The sequence below is a fragment of the Mandrillus leucophaeus genome, unplaced genomic scaffold (genome assembly GCF_000951045.1).
Source record: "Mandrillus leucophaeus isolate KB7577 unplaced genomic scaffold, Mleu.le_1.0 Scaffold490, whole genome shotgun sequence".
In the NCBI taxonomy this organism is placed as follows: domain Eukaryota; kingdom Metazoa; phylum Chordata; class Mammalia; order Primates; family Cercopithecidae; genus Mandrillus; species Mandrillus leucophaeus.
The window spans coordinates 2,534,434-2,555,727 of NW_012105254.1; the positions used below are offsets into that span (position 1 = coordinate 2,534,434).

Consider the following 21,294-nt stretch of genomic DNA (forward strand, 5'->3'; position numbering starts at 1 on the left):
ACATTCTCCTGCTGAGGCAGGAGAATGGGGTGAACCTGGGAGGCGGAGCTTGCAGTGAGCCGAGATTGCACCACTGCACTCCAGCCTGGGCAACAAAACTAGACTCCGTCTCAAAAAAAAAAAAAAAAAAAAAAAAAAAAAAAAAAAGAGACAAACTAGGAAGAATATACAGAAATGTAACAGAAAGTAGATAGGAAGAAGAATGAAGTAGAAATACTTGAAATTAGAAATATGTTGATTGAAATTAAAACTGTAACAAAGTAAACTCTAGACTCACAACAATTGGAGAGTTGGTGATTGGAAAGATGAACCAATTAATTTACCCAAAACACATTAGAGAGAGGTGAAGGGGAAAAAATAGCTAAATATAGAAGCACATTTAAGAGACATGTAAGATGATTAAAAGCCTCCAATATTTTTCAAAAAAGAGAGTAGAGACAATATTACAGGTGGAATAATGAAAATGATAATGGCTGAGAATATTAAAGAATTGAGAAAAAACAGACAAGTGGCCTCAGATTGAAACTGCCATGAAGGTCTCTGTCTCAAATTCTCAACTCTGCTTTTGTAGTATGAAAGCAGCCATAGACAATAAGTAAGTGAATGCACATGGCTGCGTGTCAATACAACTTGATTTACAAAAACAGGCAGGCAGCAGGCTAAATTAGGCTGGGATACCATAGTTTGATAGCTCTTGATGTAAAGAATAACCATTGTTGGCCAGGTGCAGTGGCTCATGTCTGTAATCAAAACACTTTGGGCGGCCAAGGCGGGCAGATCACTTGAGCCCAGGAGTTCAAAACCAGCCTGGGCAACATAGCAAAACCCCATCTCTACTAAACGTACAAAAATTAGCCGGGCATGGTGGCATGCTCCTGTAGTCCCAGCTACTCAGGAGGCTGAGGCAGGAGAATCGCTTGAACCTAGGAGGCTGAGGTTGCAGTGAGCAGAGATGGTGCCACTGCACTGCAGCCTGGATGACAGGGCCAGACTCGGTCTCGAAAAGAAAGAAAGAAAGAATAACCATTGTTTACGTTTTCATGTATATGTCACCAGATGTTCTTCATATATCCGTATAAGTATGTATATATGATGTACATAAGTACCTAAGTAAAAATACATAAGTAATTTTAAAAGAGGTTATATCATAGCTGAATCACACATGACTCGGACCACACTTGCTCTTCTGAGTACCTACTTTTGGACAACTCTCAGTGTCCACTAGCATGTCTAAAAAAAAGTCTACTCCTAAAATGCTAATGCATGATGTAGATTTTAACTACAGCTTTTGAGGCTCAGTGGAGGAGGGTGTACATCACACGACCCAATGCAAAGCTTTTTAACAGCCCCTTTTGCTCATCTTTGTTTTCCCCCACTGTTCCTCGCCCTGCAGCAGGCAGCTAACATTCACCTCTCCCTTCCACCCTCCTCTCTCAGCACTGGTCCTTTGCCTCCTCCCTCATCCCAGCTCTACAAATGGCCTCAGCCTGCATACTCCAACCTCCCAGCAAAACAAACATCTAGTAACTACAGGGTCAGCAAGAGAGAATCTGAGGCCCTAGCCATAGACAGATCACCTTATCATTTCTCCAGCACATTCCAGGAAGGATCTCAGTTCGTTCTGTCCCAATATACCTCTACATCCTTTGTTTTAATGATCACATAGAATTTGTTGTATGCATATATCATTATTTATATAACTAAGCCCCCAATTTTGAACAAGAGGCTACATACTGAAAATTTTTTATCTACCAAGTCTTTTTTTTCTTACAAACCCATCCAATACAGTTGCACTGTATCCGCCAATACAGTTCATGCAACTGTATGGAAACCAAACTCTAGAAGAGTATTTTATAGTTCTATAAGAGTATTAAACTCTTATACTTCTAGAGTGTAAAACCCCAGAAAAGTATTTTGTCAGGAAAAGATTGTGTTTTTGAAATAGTAGGTTTTAAAAGAAAATAAAGAAAGAGGGTTAGAAGTAAGAAAATTCAGGTTATCAGGGGCTTGATATCTTTATTTTGTGACTGTAGGCAGGTTACCCAGGACTTTGTAGATCAATTTCTCAAACAAATAACAGAGATGAAATCAACTGTCATTAGCTACTGTCACAAAAATAATATGATAAACATCTATTCATTTCCTGTGGCTGCCGTGACTAATTATCACAAACTTGGTGGCTTAAAATAACAGAAATTTATTTTCTCACAGCTCCGGAGTCTAGAATTTCAAAATGGAAGGGTCAGCAAGGCTGCACGCCCTTCAAACACTCTTGGAGAGAATCTTTTCTTGCTTCATCCAGCTTCTGATGGCTCTAGGCAATCCCCCACTTGTGACTGCATCACTCCAGTCTCTGCCTCCGTCTTCAGTTGGCCTTCCTCTGTGTCCCTGTCTTCTCTTCCGTCTCTTATAAGGACACTTGTCATTGTACAGTATTTAGGGTCCACACAGATAATCCAGGAGGATCTCATTTTAAGATCCTTAACTTCATTACATCTATACAGATCCTTTTTTCCAAATTAAGGTAATGTTCACAGGTTCTGTGGGTTAGGATGTGGACATATCAATTTGAGGCCCACCATTCGATACACTACAGTTTTCTTTGTAAGTGTTCTGAGAACCCAGGAGAAATAAGTAAATCCTTTGATTCAATCAAAAATGAGCAGAATGTGAATCAACAATACTAGAAGATATCCTTTTTCCTAGGCACTGGCATATATTTCAATAGTATCTCTAATTAATTTACAGATGTATTTATGCTTCTAAGTGTCAGCAATGAAGATTATTATGACAAATTTAAAATTTAGTAATTTGTTTTTAAACTGGTGTTTTTGTTTTTTTAAGCGGTCATCTCAGTCCACATTAGAACGATCTGAACAGCAGATCAGGGCTGCTTCTAGTTTGGAGGAACTCCTTCGAATTACTCACTCTGAGGACTGGAAGCTGTGGAGATGCAGGCTGAGGCTCAAAAGTTTTACCAGCATGGACTCTCGCTCAGCATCCCATCGGTCCACTAGGTTCGCAGCAACTTTCTATGACATTGAAACACTGAAAGGTAGGTGTGTGGATGTGGAGACAAATTCTCTTTACCAGATAGTGCCAAATACACTTACTTTCTCCAAAACTCTACGTAGGGCAGACACGTGTCAGAGGGAGAATGAAAGTCAGTCTTTGATTTCATAACTTCAGTGTTAGTGCAGAATCTTGATTTTTTAATATTTACTTCACAGAGAAATATATTCAATATGATTTTGAGATAAAAAACACAAAAGAACATTTCAAAATATAGAAATAAATTTAATTCAAGGATGTGGGGGCAAAGAAAACCCAGGAAGACTATTGTTCTCAATAGAAAAAAAATCATAAGGTTTACTTAGAAAATAAAACCTGGGGATTCATCCACAAGGAGTATTCTACTGCCATACATACATAGATAAAAACCAAAAATGGCCAGGCATGGTGGCTCATGCCTGTAATCCCAGCACTTTGGGAGGCCAGGGAAGGCAGATTGCTTGAGCCCAGGAGTTTGAGACCAGCCTGGGCAACATGACGAGACCCCATCTCTACAAAAAAAACAGAAAAAAATAGCTGAGCATTGTGGTATGTGCCTATATTCCCAGTTACTTGGGAGGCTGAGGTGGGAGGATCTGCTGAGCCCAGGAGGTCGAGGCTACAGTGAGCCATGATCATGCTACTACACTCTAGCCTGGGCAACAAGCAAGATCCTGTCTCAAGAAAACCACCACCCCCGAACGAATAGATTAGATATAGCTTTTTGTTTTTTATTTCTGCAAAGGTGTGTGATTTTTAATAAAGTGAAAAGTAAAAGTTGGACACTGAGTTGTAATATTGGGTACTGGTATTGCTAGGAGAATAACGAAGGGAGAAAATTCTCAAGACAAAATGATCAAAGCTCCAGACTAGAAAATAGCATAATTTGAAATAAGGTTAATGATTGTTCCCTAGTAAGGTATGAGGATTCTTTAAAAGAAAATCAGGCCAGGCGTAGTGGATGACACCTGTAATCCCAGCACTTTGGGAGGTCGAGGTGGGTGGATCACCTGAAGTCAGGAGTTCGAGACCAGGCTGACCAACATGGTGAAAACCTGTCTCTACTGAAAATACAAAATTAGCCGGGCATGGCGGTGCATGCCTGTAATCCCAACTACTTGGGAGGTTGAGGCAGGAGAATTGCTTGAACCCAGGAGGCAGAGGTTGCAGTGAGCTGAGGTCGCGCCATTGCACTCCAGCCTGAGCAACAAGAGTGCAACTCTGTCTCAAAAAAAAGGGAAGGAAGGAAGGAAGGAAGGAAGGAAGGAAGGAAGGAAGGAAGGAAACCAGTGTGTATAGGTACTGTGCCATAATGAATAAAAAATGCTTGTCAAGTAAAGTTCTGTGGTTTCTGATTAGGCATTTAATTTTTTGATGACATGTCAAAACAACAAAAGAAGCTGCTACAGCATTGCTGATCTAGCATTCTAGATTTGATTAACATGATTACCTGGTAACTGATTATATATATAGCATAATTCAAATTAACCACTAGGCCAAAACTATTTTTTTCTTTCTACCTAAAATCGTATTTGTTTTTTCCCATTTGTAAAAAGATGTTGGGGTTGCACAGACCTCTTGTTGGCGGTGGGGAAAGCTGTGCATAGATGGGGAAATATTCTTTGGTAGCACCTTGGGCATAAGTGTGAAAAGGATTCTTTGTGTTCATGTGTATGACTGTGTGTCTAAGTGAGTTGACATGGTGGGAACCATAGCCTTGAGCTCACTTCAGACAGGAATTTGAAGCTCTAGATGTTTCTATGTGGTGAATTAACATAGCCTTCATGAGAACAAAGGGTTGGCACCTCATCTAGAGGTCAAAGGCCTTAACCAGATTACCTGACTGAAGGCCTGAGGTGAGCCTGGAGCTATTTCATGAAGATGAATGTTACCATAAAACCAAGACTAGGTGATCTAAAAAAAAGTCAATGACGGCCCGGCGAGGTGGCTCAAGCCTGTAATCCCAGCACTTTGGGAGGCCGAGACGGGTGGATCACGAGGTCAGGAGATCGAGACCATCCTGGCTACACGGTGAAACCCCGTCTCTACTAAAAAATACAAAAAACTAGCCCAGCGATGTGGCGGGCGCCTGTAGTCCCAGCTACTCGGGAGGCTGAGGCAGGAGAATGGCGTGAACCCGGGAGGCGGAGCTTGCAGTGAGCTGAGATCCGGCCACTGCACTCCAGCCTGGGCGACAGAGCGAGACTCCGTCTCAAAAAAAAAAAAAAAAAAAAAAAAAGTCAATGACATTGACATTTTCTAAGGAAAAAACCATTAAAATATCACAGAATTTGCAAACCCTATGAATTTATCTCCTAATTTCATAGGGAATCATCTAAAGTTATTTACTAAGTTAGAAGCAGTGAATAATGAAATCGGCATGTTACACCAATTAGAATTTGTTATCAAGTCTCCCTTGTGGATTTCAAGGTAATTTCCTGAGGCAGAGCAGTCCTGCTGGGAAGTAGTAAAGAATAGTAGAGTTATGAAGCCTTTAATCAGTGATGTTGGTCATAATTGCGTATGATTTTGATTAAAAGCTTACCACTCCAATTTCAAAACTTAGTTTTATAAAGAGAGAAAAAGCAAATGGAAAGCAACATTTAAGTAGAATTTTAAATTGGGAATATTTTCATAGGTTGGTTTCTTGTTTTTTCAAGGATTCATGATTAATTGCAGTGAATTAAATAATAACCATAATAATACTTAATTGAGTAATTTATCCCTCATGTGCAGCATTCAGGCTTTTTATATAAATATTAATAATCAGAAATGTTTAAAAAGGTTTCTTAGGGGCTGGGCACAGTGGCTTACACCTGTAATCCCAGCACTTTGGGAGGCCAAGGTGGGCGGATCACAAAGTTAAGAGATCAAGACCAGCCTGGCCAACATGGCGAAACCCCGTCTCTACCGAAAATACAAAAATTAGCTGGGCATGGTGGTGCATGCCTCTAATCCCAGCTACTTGGGAGGCTGAGGCAGGAAAATCGCTTGAACCCAGGAGGTGGAGGTTGCAGTAAGCCGAGATCACACCACTGCACTCCAGCCTGGCAACACAGCAAGACTCTGTCTCAAAAAAAAAAAAAAAAAAAAAAGAAAAAAGTTTCTTAGGATAGAATGTTTTATTATGAGGAAAAAACCCCAAAGTTTAGGTAAACTGTGTAGTATAATGCAGTGCTCCAGACAACCCATATTATGTTTTCAGTGATTGAAGAAGCAACATATGAAAAATATTGGTATTAAGGGATGAAAAAGGAGAAAGGATATGGAGAAGATGTTATAAGGGAATAATTTAGGGACTAGGGTCACATCTCAAATGGTAATATTGTATCGGTATACTTCAAGCAGAGGTCTTCTCTATCCCTTCTATTCCCATATATGGGAACTCAGAATAATCTCAGGAGAGTTCTTGAAAATGCAGTAAAAATAAAGGATAGTTTGTCTATTGTTGCATAACACATTACCACAAAACTTAGCTACTTAAAACAATATTTATCTCAGTTTCTGTGGGCCAGAAATGCTGACATGACCTAGATCAGTTTCTCTGCTTCAGATGTCTCCGGAGGCTGCAGTCAAGATATTGGCCTGGGCTGCAGGCATCTTAGGGCACTGCTTTCAAGTTCAGTCAGATGTTGTTTGCAGGACTCAATTTCTCACAGGCTGTTGGACTGAGGGTCTTCGTTCCTCGCTGGCTATTGGCCAGAGGCTGCCCCAAGTTCCTTGTCATGTGGACCTTTCTAACATGGCGGCAAACTAACACAAGAACAGAAAACCAAACACCGCATGTTCTCACTCATAAGTGGGAGTTGAACAATGAGAACAGATGTACACAAGGAGGGGAACATCACAAACAAGGGCTTGTTGGGGGGTGGGGGACAAAGGGAAGGAGAACATTAGGACAAATACCTAATGCACGCGGGGCTTAAAACCTAGATGACAGGTTGATAGGTGCAGCAAACCACCATGGCACACGTACACCTATGTAACAAACCTGCACGTTCTGCACATGTATCCCAGAACTTAAAGTAAAATAAGTTAAAAAAAAAAAAAAAAGCCTGCAAGTGGAGAAGGAGAGAAAGAGTGTGTGTGTGAGAAAGTGAGACAGAATAAGAAAGAAGAGAATTTGCAATAAGTAGAAACAAGATTGCAATCTTTTTTAACTTCATCATGGAAGTGGTATCCCATCACTTTTTCTGTATTCTCTTCATAAGAAGCAAGTTACTAGGTCCAGCTCACAGACAAGGAGAAGAGATTTACACAAGGGCATGACTATCAGGAGGTGGGGACCACTGGGGGTTAGTTTCAAAGCTGCCTACCACAAGAGATTTTCACCAGCACCACACCCCCACATATAATAAATAAACTCTACAGTTCCATGGCAAGCTACAAGGAAGTCTTTGTGTTGTCTTTATCATAAAATTGAATCTTTCCCCCAAAACACCTGTAGAAAGGCTATGCAGTATTAAGTACCAAAGGGTCAAAGTTGAATTTAAAAAATAAAATATGAGAGAAAAGCAAGTACTGTTTTTTAAGAAAGTATATAATTTTTTTTATTCCCATAGGCTTGTTTCTTTTTTCTTGTTACTTTCAAATTAACTATGGCCAAAGGATTGCTCATTCTATTAATACGAACAGGCTTATTTCATCATTTATATAAATATCAGTATCGGGCACTTGCAAATGAGAAAACTCTGATTTGAGGAAGGATTAGTTTCACTTCAATTTCCATTTATGCATTTGCCAAGTTTAAATCCTACTGTAGTTACTTAAGCAACCAACAGAAACATATTTCTTGATGATGCTAAAACCTACCTACACCTGGCTTTAAGCAGAAGAAATGCTATCCAGCTGTATCTAGTAAATTGTTTGATAAATAATATTTACATGTTATTTCTTTACATGCTTCTATTTACTTCCCTATTAGCCAGCTTCTCCAGATGTATCCAGTGTAATTATGTACAGGACATGGTGTTATACCTCAAAGGGAAATAAAATACTTATATTCTACAAAGGTATGGTATAAATGGGAAAGAGCACAGAGATTATTGTAACTTCTCTGCAAACAATCTTGGTTAAAGGACTGACAAAAAATATCCATCTAGTAAAAGAAACAAGCAGTAGAAATGTGAAAATGACTATGCTCAGCGTAACTCTGGCACACGTTGGCACATCAGGGCCATTCCATCTGCTAGCCCCAGTGAGCTTTCTCTCTGCAGTTATAGATGAAGAATGGCAAAGAACTCAGTGCAGCCCTAGAGAAACATGCGTGGAGGTGGCCAGTGAGCTGGGGAAGAGTACCAACACATTCTTCAAGCCCCCTTGTGTGAACGTGTTCCGATGTGGTGGCTGTTGCAATGAAGAGAGCCTCATCTGTATGAACACCAGCACCTCGTACATTTCCAAACAGGTATGAGGACATCGGCAAGCCTGCTATCTCTAAAGCCCTGATTATAATAGCGTCGATCGCTACAACAACCTTGTTGCCAAACACTGTACTAAATGCTCTGTGTGCATAATCACATTTAATCTTTGAAACAAGCCAAGAGGGTATTTTGTCCTCCTTTATAGATGAGGAAACTGGGGCTCAGAGAGGTAACTTACTTATCCAAGGTTACATGGCTGATAAATAGCAGAGCTGGGATTCAAACCCAGGTCTGTGGGAGGCCAGAGCCTGAACTATTATCAGTTATTGTCTCTCTGTTGCTATAATGTCAAGACTCAGAAAACCATATGGAAGTTACTAGGATAGGATGTTAAAAGGAATGAAGATAGCTGTGCTGTCTTGTGTATCCATCAGGTTCTGTGTTGCTCAAAAAAAAGTTTAATGAAGGTTGTGGGCAGAATTGGGGAAAGAGGGATGGGACAGTGAAGCACCTGAAGCTAGCAAAAAGGGGGAGACTTCCCCACCCTTAGACTGAGGAGACAAGGGGAGGGAGCAGTTACGGGAACCCAGAGGGAAAGCGGAGAAGAGAGTTGCTGGACTGGCCACTGTCAGCTCTTGGCCTGGCAGGGAGTTGGGGCAGGGGCTGGGAGAGGCAAGAGGGTTTATAGATGTAGCCCATGGAGGGCAGCGTCCTGGGGCACAGAGCCTGATGGGGAAAGAAGGAGAGAGGATGGTGTCTCTGGAGGGGCAAAGAGAGAATACCTAGCACAAAAGACATTTGGAAATAATTCTGCAGTCCCCATGAAAGAAATAATTCAGCCCTCTTCATCTTATAAAACTCCCTTTGCTTAGGTAAGTTTTCCTTTCTCTGGTTACCATGTTTTTAATAAATGTCGCATATGAGAGCAGTAGTAACACACTTGGGAAAGCAATATTTAAAAACTGTGCATCAAACTACGTTCTTTTTGGTATCTGTTGCATATTCCTTGAATGTTGATATACTTATTTGTCAGTTTGCCTATATGATTTATTCTCCTTTTAATTGCAAAAAGAGGTAGTACAAGAAAATTTCATGCACTGAACATATCCATGTTAGGTAATTTTCTTAATGCTGATTTGTTTTGTTAATAGATTTACTTATCCTGAATTTTGTTCCTCCACCCTCTAAAATATCCTTTAAACTGGAGAGTTGCTTTTTCTAAATTCTTTTAGAGAATCTTGGAGCTTGTGCAAATTTTAACCTCTACTATTTGACAATTAGAAAAAAGAATGACCCAAGTAGGGCTAAGCATCAATTCTTAGTAGAAACAAAGCTTGCATAACGTAAGAGGGTTTAGTTCATGATCATGTGATTCCCTAGAGCACAACCAAAAAATTGTGCAAGAGGATGAAGTTTATGCAAAGTAAACACTACAAAAACACTCTCTCTTAGACTCATGGAAGTTCCATTACATATTGAGAGGTCAGAATAAACACAGCCTTAATGGATTGCTTCCACTTAATAGATAGTTGAGTACTTCATTTTGACTGCTGTACTCAACAAATGATTAATTTCATAGAATGCACTTAAGTGTAAGTGTACAGCAGGTTTTCTTCCAAATATGAATTTTTGAACATATTAATAGTAGTTTTTAAAAAACTATCTCTCGGCCGGGCGCGGTGGCTCACGCCTGTAATCCCAGCACTTTGGGAGGCTGAGGCAGGTGGATCACAGGGTCAGGAGATCAAGACCATCCTGGCTAACACGGTGAAACTGCGTCTCTACTAAAAAATTAAAAAAAAAAAATTAGCCAGGCGTGGTGGCGGGCGCCTGTAGTCCCAGCTACTTGGAAGGCTGGGGCAGGAGAATGGCATGAACCCAGCAGGCGGAGCTTGCAGTGAGCTGAGATCATGCCATTGCACTCCAGCCTGGGCAACAGAGCGGGACTCCATCTCAAAACAAAACAAAATAAAACAAAAACTATCTCTCGCCCCAAAGTTATGGACTATTTGGCAAACCACCTCTTAGAAACAAAGTGAACAAATGAATACTCTATGTAGTAAGGACTACATGGAATGATGATTGAATGGACAATACATTAAAATCAACTTCAAACTCATCCACACATCATAGAACCACTCAAGAAAGTTGTATCATCTCTCTGTACGTCTGTTTCTTCACCTGTAAGATGGGAATAATAAAAACCCACCCCATAATGCTGTTATAAGGGGTAAATGAGGTAACATGAAAGCACTTACAACAGGGCCTGGCCCACAGAAAGCGTAGAAAGAATGATATACATGTTAGCTATAATTATTTGTTTGGGCATGATGATCTTGTATCAGCTATTAATACACAATGCTGCATAACAAACACACTAAAACTCAGTGGTTCCAAACAACAATGATTTATTCTCACTTACGTATCTGAGGTTCAGTTAGTTTAGGGTGGGTTCAGCGGGGCTTGACTCTAAGCTGCAATGTGAGTCCAAGTCAACTTCTATGTTTCCCATCGCTTGGACCAGCAAGCCTGCCAGATTACGTTCTTTTCGTGGCTACAGCATAAGTTTGAGAAAACAAGCCCCATAAAACATGCACAGTTCAAATTTGTACTTCTGTCGTGTCTGCTAACATCTCACTAGCCAAAGAAAGTGACGTGGCCAAATACAAAGTCAAGAGCTAGGAAACTATATTTCTTCAATAAAAATGGTATGAGAAGGGGTAAGTAAATAGTTTGAATAATAACCTATTCTAATAAAATCCTAAAGAAACTGCATAGCTTTAATCTCATTTAATCCTTATGATTTACACTCAAATGTAAAGCAGGAGTAGGGATTAACAGTACCATTTTACAAGGGTATCAATGATCAAAAAGTTAAGAGATTTGACCAAACTTAAACACTTCATAATGTTAGATGAGCCTGTTTAGTTCCATTCTTAACGGACAACTCGGCTAAAGTCATTACCATAAATGACAAAGGCAAAAATTCAAACTGGAACAATTTAAAAAGTAATATATAAAATTAAAAAAATATATTGTGTTTATCTTTCTCTGCTGTAGCTCTTTGAGATATCAGTGCCTTTGACATCAGTACCTGAATTAGTGCCTGTTAAAGTTGCCAATCATACAGGTTGTAAGTGCTTGCCAACAGTCCCGCGCCATCCATACTCAATTATCAGAAGATCCATCCAGGTCCCTGAAGAAGATCGGTAAGCACTTTTTTTTTGTACTGGATTATGTTTGTTTTTGCCTTGCCAAAACTGTGTGTAGAGGATATTTCATTAATATAGAGTTACCAATTTATCTTCAAATTATTCATATTTTAGCTTCTAACCTGAATCTACTGGTAATAACTGGCAAATACATATTTTTATTAGATATTAGATATATATTGTGGTAGGACCAAAACGCTCAGTGGTATGAGCTCGTCATGTCTACTCACAGACACATTTGTTCTTAATATGCATAGTCTAATGCAGGTGTAAAACCACTTTAACCTCAAATTTAGCACATGTATCCTTGTTCCAGAACAAGCATTAAATAAAACTTATTTCAGGCTGTTTGTATATTTACATCCTGAAATGAGAGAAAATAAAGAAGATTCCTGGGGTCATTGGGAAGTGACAAAACTAGCAGCACGTGAGTTTTGCAGCTTTCTAATCTTTCCCCTTAAGATTACCAAATGAAAAACCCTTGTTTTAAATTAAAATGACTTAAAATTAATTTGGCTTTGAAATTCTCTTGAGATTAATTTTGTAATTGTTTATAAGACAAACGACGAAACCAAAGGTAAGGATCACTTATTTGAAGAAAAAAAAAGATTTAATATAAAGAAACAAGAAAAGGGTGACTGAATGAAAAGATCATTAGTTAGGTACTTAGATTTTGCAAAAGTAAAGCAATAAATATATTGCGGGAGTGGCAAGTAAAAGAGTAAGCTGGTAATTAGTTAACATTGAGCCAAGAAGACACCTCCGCCTCTCTCCAGCAGAAAAGAAAACTTGTAGAAAAGCAACATTTATTCTCAAGATGTTCCTGTTATCCTGGCCAATGCTTTTATCTTTATTTTAAAGAAAACAATCTTAGGGGCCTGGCACGGTGGCTCACGCCTGTAATCCCAGCACTTTGGGAGGCTGAGGCGGGTGGATCACGAGATCAGGAGATTGAGACCATCCTGGCTAACACGGTGAAACCCCGTCTCTACTAAAAACACACAAAAAATTAGCCGGGCGTGGTGGCGGGCGCCTGTAGTCCCAGCTACTCGGGAGGCTGAGGCAGGAGAATGGTGTGAACCCGGGAGGCGGAGCTTGCAGTGAGCCGAGATTGCGCCACTGCACTCCAGCCTGGGTGACAGAGTGAGACTCCGTCTAAAAAAAAAAAAGAAAATAATCTTAGGAGGTATTCTTAGGAGGTATGTTAGAACATATATAATTTTGGTAAATAAACTGTTGACAGCTATAATTTGCATAGTTTTAACATACATCTTCTTAAGAAGATTACAATTTCCAAAATTACAGTTTAGTTTCTAAACATTTCCACATAGAATATTTATAATTACAGAATCACTATCTAGTAAGATGCAGTTCATAAATACAAATTAAGCTCCTTTAAAATCTTTTTTTTTTTTTGAGACAGAGTTTCACTCTTGTTGCCCAGGCTGGAGCGCAATGGTGCAATCTCGGCTCATTCCAACCTCCGCCTCCCGGGTTCAAGCGATTCTCCTGCCTCAGCCTTCCAAGTAGCTGGGATTACAGGCATGCACCGCCACGCCTGGCTAATTTTGTATTGTAGAGATGGGGTTTCTCCATATTGGTCAGGCTGGTCTCAAACTCCCGACCTCAGGTGATCTGCCCGCCTCGGCCTCCCAAAGTGCTGGGATTACAGGCGTGAGCCACCGTGTCCGGCCCGCTCCTTTAAAATCTTAACTCTTTTCACATCCTTATCATTTTGTGGTGAGAACATTTGAAATTTACTCTTAGCAATTTTGAAATATACAATACATTATTATTATTGACTGTAGTTACCATACTGTGCAATAGATCTCAAAACCTTATTTCTCTAAACTGAGAATAAAAAGCAAAAAATAAATTTTAAAAATCTTAACTATTCTCTATCAGGAATTGATTTAATGTTCCAAAGTTTTGATTATGCTTGGAAGCTTTTAAATCTGGTTCATTGTTTTCTTTTCCTAGCTGTTCCCATTCCAAGAAACTCTGTCCTATTGACATGCTATGGGATAGCAACAAATGTAAATGTGTTTTACAGGAGGAGAATCCACTTGCTGGAACAGAAGGTAATGATAGTAGTAGTAAAATAATAACAGTAATAATAAAAGTAGTAGCAATAGCAGTGAACATTATTGAGTACTTGGTATGACCAGGCAATGTTGTAAATCTTTTATATGTTTTAGCCCATTTAATTCTCACAACAACCCTATAATATGCTATTGTTATTTCTTTTTTACAATTACAAAATGGACACACCAAGATATCAAGTAATTTCCTCAAGGTCACACAGCTGAGAGTGATAGAAGTGGTCAGATTCCAGAACCCTCTGTACCATAATCATATAGTAAGTCCATCAATGCATCACTCTGCTTTCTAATCTCAAAGAAAAGCCCAGAGTTACTGGAGCATCCTGAAGCATTGAAATTGAAAGGGGTTGTTAAACTTGAATGAAAGCTGCTTCAGAACTAAATACTAGTCAACTGCAGTTTACTAATTTATTTGTATGAAAGTCTCACAGGAACATAAAGTAATTTTGGACTTGGTTTCTATCAATTGCATCATACGAAAACATGCCAGTAATTTGAAAAAATAAATGGGGAATAAGAGAAAACTTTTTCTGGAATTAAGGCAAAGCAAAAGCAAAATATGGCTATTGGTCTAAGGGGAGTTGGGAGCAAAATGAGATATAGTCAATTGTCATAGCTCATAATCCGTAATTCTGTGACTTTGGGTGATGAACATTTGCTTGAAAATGAATGCATTTTAATTTATTTTCCAGAGAGCTTCACATGGTTCCACCAAAAAAAAAAAAAAAAAAAAAAAAAAAAAAAAAATCACAAGTAGTCATGCAGTTTTACCCTTGCTTGTTTTAACACTATAATCTATAAGCAAGAACAGTAAGGGCTAAACTCTAAGAAATCTGTCCTAAAAACTGTAAATAGCAACCTACTCTCCATTCTTCTGCCTCTCAGCTTCCTTCTAAATGTTTTCACGAAAGCTTGACGCAGAGCATGTGAGGAAATTTAATATTTATGTAGTTTAAATGCCCATGCTGATCTTGAATGTTCTTTACACTCTTCCCACCAAGTGTTCAGCCATCCTCTACCAGAACATACATCAGTTATTTGGAGACTCGCCATCCAATGGGGCAGCGCCAAGGGGTGGACACACTCCTGTTGTTATACTGAACTGAAATCTCTCTCTAGAACAGACCAGACTGCCCAATGGAATACAATAAGAGTCATATATGTAATTTACATTTTACATTACTCATATTAAAAAGGTAAAAAGAAACAGGTGAAATTTATCTTAATATATTTTATTTAATCCAATCTATCCAATATACTATCATTTCAACATGCAATCAATGTAAAAAAATTTATGCGCTAGCCTACATTCTTTGTGCTAAGTCTTTGAAATCCAGTGTGTTTGTACACTTACAGCACATCTCAATTTAGACTCTCTATTTCATGCCCAATAGTCACATATGGCCCATAGCTACCTTGTTGGACAGCCCAGCTCAAGAGCATCAACTCATTAGTTCAGGTTTTACCCTATAGAGGCATGTAAAACAAATCTAATTCTTTCTCCATGTGACTCATGTTTTAATAGTGTTAGAAAATTATTGTGGGGTTGGCCGGGAATGGTGGCTCATGCCAGTTATCCTAGCACTTTGGGAGGCCGAGACGGGAGGATCACTTGAGGTTGGGAGTTTGAAAACTAGCCTGGCCAGCATGGCAAAATCCCATCTCTACTACTTAAAAAAAAAAAAACAAAAAACCAAAAAACAACAACAACAACAACAAAAAAAAAACAGCTGGGCGTGGTGATGTGCGCCTATAGTCCCAGCTACTTAGGAGGCTGAGGCATGAGAATCTCTTGAACCTGGGAGGCAGAGGTTGCAGTGAGCCGAGATCATGCCACCACACTCGGGCCTGGGTGACAGAGCAAGACTGTGCCTCCAAAAAAAAAAAAAAAAAAGAGAGAGAGAGAAAGAAAGAAAGAAGAAAAGAGAGAAAGAAAGAAAGTTACTGTGGGAAGGGCAATATATTTAGAACTTAAAGGCTCTAGCTGAGGATTTCCTGGCACAAAGCCTCTGAGACAGTTTTATATGGAGGAGGTTTGTAGGCAGGCACAAGGCATTAAAGAGTAAAGAGAGAGGCAGCTGACCACAATGCTGTTGCTAAGAGGCATCAGCCTAAGCCAACGGGAAGTTGAAGCTGGGAACCCCTGTGGAGGTAAGTCTCAAATCTAGGTGAAGAGGCTGAACCCTGTAGACCGTTCATTGGCTGCCTTGGAGAGGGGATGTAGCCTTAGGTGAGGCAGCTGATTTCTGCTGGAGATAATTCTTGGGAAGGCACTCAGCCAGTACACGTGTGTAGAGGGTGGAAAGAGGAATAGGGAAGAAGAGAAGTGCTACTCTAAGCAGGGGGGATCTGAGCACTCAGGGCTGGAGGTGAAAGAATATACTGGAAAAAGTTCAGCATGGTGGGGATATAACGGGTGGGGACATAATGGGGAAGGGGTTGGTTAGATGTGAGAGAAGAAGCTGGACAGGCTCACAGGGACAAAGCAGAAGGACCTTGTAATTCTTGCGTGGGAGCTTGGATGTGATACTAAGGACAAAGGGAAACCACACAACTGACTCAAGCAGGAGAGTGACAGTACCCATTAGAATTTCAACAAAATCATACCAGCAACAGTGTAGAAGAGGATGCGTTGACTCGGGGCAGGGAAAGAGGCAGGAAACCTTTTGGGAAGTTGTAGCAATGAGGTAAGTGAGAGGCGCAGGGTGGACTGGATCACAATTGTTTCTCATTCTCATCTCCCATAAGTCCCCAATGTGGACCAAGTTCACATTCTTTTCTCCAGTGGCCCCATCAAATTGATGGCATTTACTGAGCTTACTGCTCACTATACTTTTTTTCCACATATGTGACTGTTAAGCCAACTGCCTTTTCTACAATGACTTCTCTTGCCCAGATGAGCACATTTAGGTTAGTGAATCCAAGTCTAATTTAATTGCATCTTGTTAGATTCAGGTCATTGCTCTAAATTGTTAAAACAAACAATCCAAAAAAAAAAAAAAAAGAATAAATCGAGGAGGTCCCAATTCTGTATTTTAAAATACTTAATATATCTCTTCCTTCTTGAAGACAGCCACAATTTCAAGAATTTATTTTGAAAAATTCTATCAGTTCATTGATAAAAATGGTAAAAGGAACAAAGCTGAGAACAGAACATATCGTCAAACTCCCTAGGGATGGAAATCAATACATAATACTTCAGGATATCACCCTCAGCTACTTGCTGTTTCACCACCAGTTCTCTTGCATCCAGTTTTTGTTCCTTTTAACTTGGCTATGAGGACATGAGCACAGCGTCTGCCTAACAGCCTGCTGAAGTTCTGCAAACACCTTGTGGATTGTGTTTCCCTAAACCACCCTGTCCAATAGTGGCCTTGGGCCTGTCTGAAGTATTCTTAGTGAACTTCTGCTGCCACCTAGTGATCACTGAGAATTTTTAAAGAGCCTCTTTGTCCTTTAACAAGTTATTCTTGTCTTGCCCCAAAGCGACATCTGCCTCTCTGGCGTGTGACTTACAAAGCTCACATTTTTCCTCTTCACAAAGTTCAAAATGGGGACTTCTCAGATTTAGCCTTCCAGCACCCGTTCTCAAACATCATCCATTAGAGAACAGTTTAAAAAGTTGAACCACACGAGATTGGCATTTTGATATGTCATTAAAGTCAGATATTGGCAAGAACATATGGTTTAACCCAATGTCTTGGAATGCTGGATGAGATTCTCAGAACCTCCATACATAAGCCTGCTTCAGGACCCTTTTATTACACCAGATAAACCCAACAAACATCCATCCAGTGCCTATTTTATAACAGAACAATGAGACCTGCTCTTTCCCCTTCAGGACATTTTACTTAATGGGGGAAACGTACAAGTAAACAGACAAATGTAATCAGTGCAAGAAAGAATCGGACGGAAATATGCACAGGATAAGGACACTTAGCTAAACCTGCAGACATTGGGAAAGATGTCAGGGAAAATGGATGGCAGAAGGAAAGACAAGGCCAAAGGCATGGGACTGGGAGGCACTGGAATATCAGGGCAACAGAAAGTGCTGTCATTTGGTGTAAATGGAACACACAGGATATATGAGAGCGAGAAACAGAAGATGAGTCTGTGAGGTTATTATGGTCCAGTTCATGGAGGGCCTTGTATGTCCTGGTGGGAAAATTGGTTTTTATTGTGAGAAGGGAAACTTTTAATGCATTCAAAGCAGTGGAATGAAGTGATTTGGTTTGCATTTGTTAATCGTGTGAAGAATAGGTTGGAGGGATAAAGCTTGTGGTGGCAAGATGAGCGACAGAGCGACAGCCATCTGCACAAGAAATACAAAGTACAGACTGAATTGTGGCAGTGGCAGGGGGATGGAAAATAAAGAACAAATTTAGAGGATCAGAACTGAGTGGACATGATGCTCAGACTTACCAGAGCAGGCGAGTCAAGAATAATATCACCATTCCCTAAATGAGGCAAACTGGGAGAGAAGCAGGTTTGGGGAGAAAACTACTAAACATGTATGTCCCTCCAAAACCTTCAAGAATGCTAAAGGGACAGAGTCAAGTTCTTCCAAAGTTTCTGTCTCTTCCATTTATTTTGCAATGAATTTCAACTTGTTAATCAGAAGTGGATTTGAAGTAGTAGCTATTCAATTGTTTTATACACCTTCTAGAAGAAATATCTGTCAGCCGAGTATGTCAAAAACTTCTCAGACCCTCCCCTTTACCTGAATGTATCTTCCAGCAGATGTTGGTGGAATCAAAGTTGATTGTTGCTGTTATATCTTTTATACTAGTGTTATGATCTGCAGTGAGAACATGCATTACTATTGCTACCCCTGGTCTGGAATGTCTGAGGTGTATTTCTACAACACCAATTATTTTGTATGTCTCTCCTTTTAATCTCCACCAAAAAATGGAGACAGCTAGACTCATAACCCCTTAGACATCCTATATTTTATTACTAATACTTGGTTGTGGAAGTTTGCATTTTAAACAAGTCATCAACATAGAAATCTCTAAAAATATTTTATCAAAAACATTCAGCTTATGATATTTTAAAAATCACAAACCTAAGAAAGCACACAAACCTGTGTTTGTATTGTGAAATCAGAGGCTAATCTTCCTCACCTTGTAAAAAAAAATAGGGGTATAAATCTATAGGAAGGAGATTGGGTGAATCCAAGTTACTCACGGATGACGTAAAATATACAATCAACTTTGGTGATCCAATTATCCACGCTACAACTATCTGACCAATACGTTTCTGTTCCTCTTTAGACCACCCTCATCTCCAGGAACCAGCTCTCTGTGGACCACACATGACGTTTGATGAAGATCGTTGCGAGTGTGTCTGTAAAACACCGTGTCCCAAAGATCTAATCCAGCACCCCAAAAACTGCAGTTGCTTTGAGTGCAAAGAAAGTCTGGAGACCTGCTGCCAGAAGCACAAGCTGTTTCACCCAGACACCTGCAGGTAAATGCCTTGAGTTGTCTTGCCTTTACTCATGACATTTAATGTAAATGCCATTTTAATTTGGTGGGATTCTTTAGTAAGCTAATTTTTCCCTTTAGTGCCTAAGTCCCTTTTGGATAATAGAACAGAGGTTTGGCAGCTAAGGAATAAGCAAGGGCATACAGAGTGATGATTAATCATGAAATTAAGAAAATCCTGCCTGTTATTATGGGTTTAGAGTTTTTTGTTTGTTTGTTTGTTTGTTTTTTACAGAGTCTCGCTCTGTCTCCAGGCTGGAGTGCAGTGGTGTAATCTGGGCTCACGGCAACCTCCGACTCTCTGGTTCAAGGGGTTCTCCTGCCTCAGCCTCCTGAGTAGCTGGGATTACAGGCACATGCCACCACGCCCAGCTAATGTTTGTATTTCAGTAGAGACGGGGTTTCACTATGTTGGCCAGGATGGTCTCGATCTCCTGACCTCATGATCCACCTGCCTCGGCCTCCCAAAGTGCTGGGATTACAGGCGTGAGCCACTGCGCCTGGCCTGGGTTTAGAGCTCTTAAACAACAATGAAGTTGGTAAAATTTAAGCAATTATTAGGATATTGCTTAATAATAATATTTTAGGAAGGGGAGGTTTCAGATCATCAACCTCTTTAGTTCGGTCTCTCATTGTATATGTCAATATATGTTTGTTTTTTTTCTTTAATGGAGGGAATATCATCGGATTTATATAGCAAGGAATTTCTTCATGAATAGAACACTTGGAGGTTACTGATTCACTTTAATAGATTTTGAGTCCATGTGGGATAACCATGCAGGATTTTATACTGACATTTTAAATATATGTCTGAAAAACTGCCTCTGAAAACGTAATCAAATCCGAACAGAGTTATTCTTTTGAATCCAGTCATTGATTCTGAATTCTCATCTTTATTTTCTTTGGCAACAGCTGTGAGGACAGATGCCCCTTTCATACCAGACCATGTGCAAATGGCAAAACAGCGTGTGCAAAGCATTGCCGCTTTCCAAAGGAGAAAAGGGCTGCCCAAGGGCCCCACAGCCGAGAGAATCCTTGATTCAGTGTTCCAAGTTCCCTATCCCTGTCATTTTTAACAGCATGCTGCTTTGCCAAGTTGCTGTCACTGTTTTTTCACCAGATGTTAGAAAAAAATTCGTTTTACACAGCACCACAGTGAATCCAGACCAACCTTCCATTCACAGCTAAGGAGTCCCTGGTTCATGGATGTCTTCTAGCTGCAGATGCCTCTGCACGCCAAGGAATGGAGAAGAGGGGACCCATGTCATCCTTTTGTTTAGTCTTGTTTTTGTTTTTGATTTTTGGTGAATGAGAAAGGTGTGCTGGTCATGGAATGGCAGGTGCCATGTGACTGATTACTCAGAGCAGATGAGGAAAACTGTAGTCTCTGAGTCCTTTGCTAATCGCAACTCTTGTGAATTATTCTGATTCTTTCTTATGCAGAATTTGATTTGTATGATCAGTACTGACTTTCTGATTACTGTCCAGCTTATAGTCTTCCAGTTTAATGACCTACCATCTGATGTTTCATATTTAAGTGTATTTAAAGAAAATAAACACCATTATTCAAGCCATAGAATTTTATGTTATTTAATATGTTTCCACTCTGTATTTATGCTGAAGAAAATGTGTTTTAAAGAAAGAAAGGAATTTCTAAGTGGAAGGTGCAGGGAGACACACAAACACTGAACCTCAGTTTTGGGAAACCAAGGGAATAGCTCTCAGAAAGGTTAAGATTCTAAATGAGGCTAAGCAAATGCGGCCCAAGAATCCACTGCGAGTCACTCTGTGCTTTGAGATTAAATGGAACTTGACCTGATCCCCATCCCATGCCCTTGACCTCTTTGAGAGTTTGCATTTCTTCTGGCCACCTCTGGCTCCAAGTTTCTGCACTTACTCAAATCTCAGTGTCATGGACATCCCAACTCTCATGGCAACACAGTTCTTCTCTCTGTTCTACAGCTATCGCATTGTGTTTTTGTTTTTGTTTTTGTTTTTTTTAAACGGAGTCTCACTCTGTCGCCAGGCTGGAGTGCAGTGGTGTGATCTCGGCTCACTCCAACCTCTGCCTCCCGGGTTC

The 21,294-nt window shown here is 40.0% G+C and overlaps 1 protein-coding gene across 1 annotated transcript in view; it reads left to right on the top strand.

The window, feature by feature from the left end:
- FIGF (c-fos induced growth factor (vascular endothelial growth factor D)) overlaps window positions 1-20,790 on the top strand; it is a 40,010-nt gene extending 19,220 nt beyond the window's left edge. Inside the window, exons 2-7 of the mRNA XM_011995534.1 lie at window positions 2,845-3,055; window positions 8,268-8,458; window positions 11,475-11,623; window positions 13,607-13,707; window positions 19,002-19,197; window positions 20,127-20,790. Of these exons, the coding sequence (XP_011850924.1) occupies window positions 2,845-3,055; window positions 8,268-8,458; window positions 11,475-11,623; window positions 13,607-13,707; window positions 19,002-19,197; window positions 20,127-20,253 (975 nt within the window). The 3' untranslated portion in view covers window positions 20,254-20,790. The remainder of the gene's footprint in view (window positions 1-2,844; window positions 3,056-8,267; window positions 8,459-11,474; window positions 11,624-13,606; window positions 13,708-19,001; window positions 19,198-20,126) is intronic.
- Window positions 20,791-21,294: the final 504 nt, after the last annotated feature.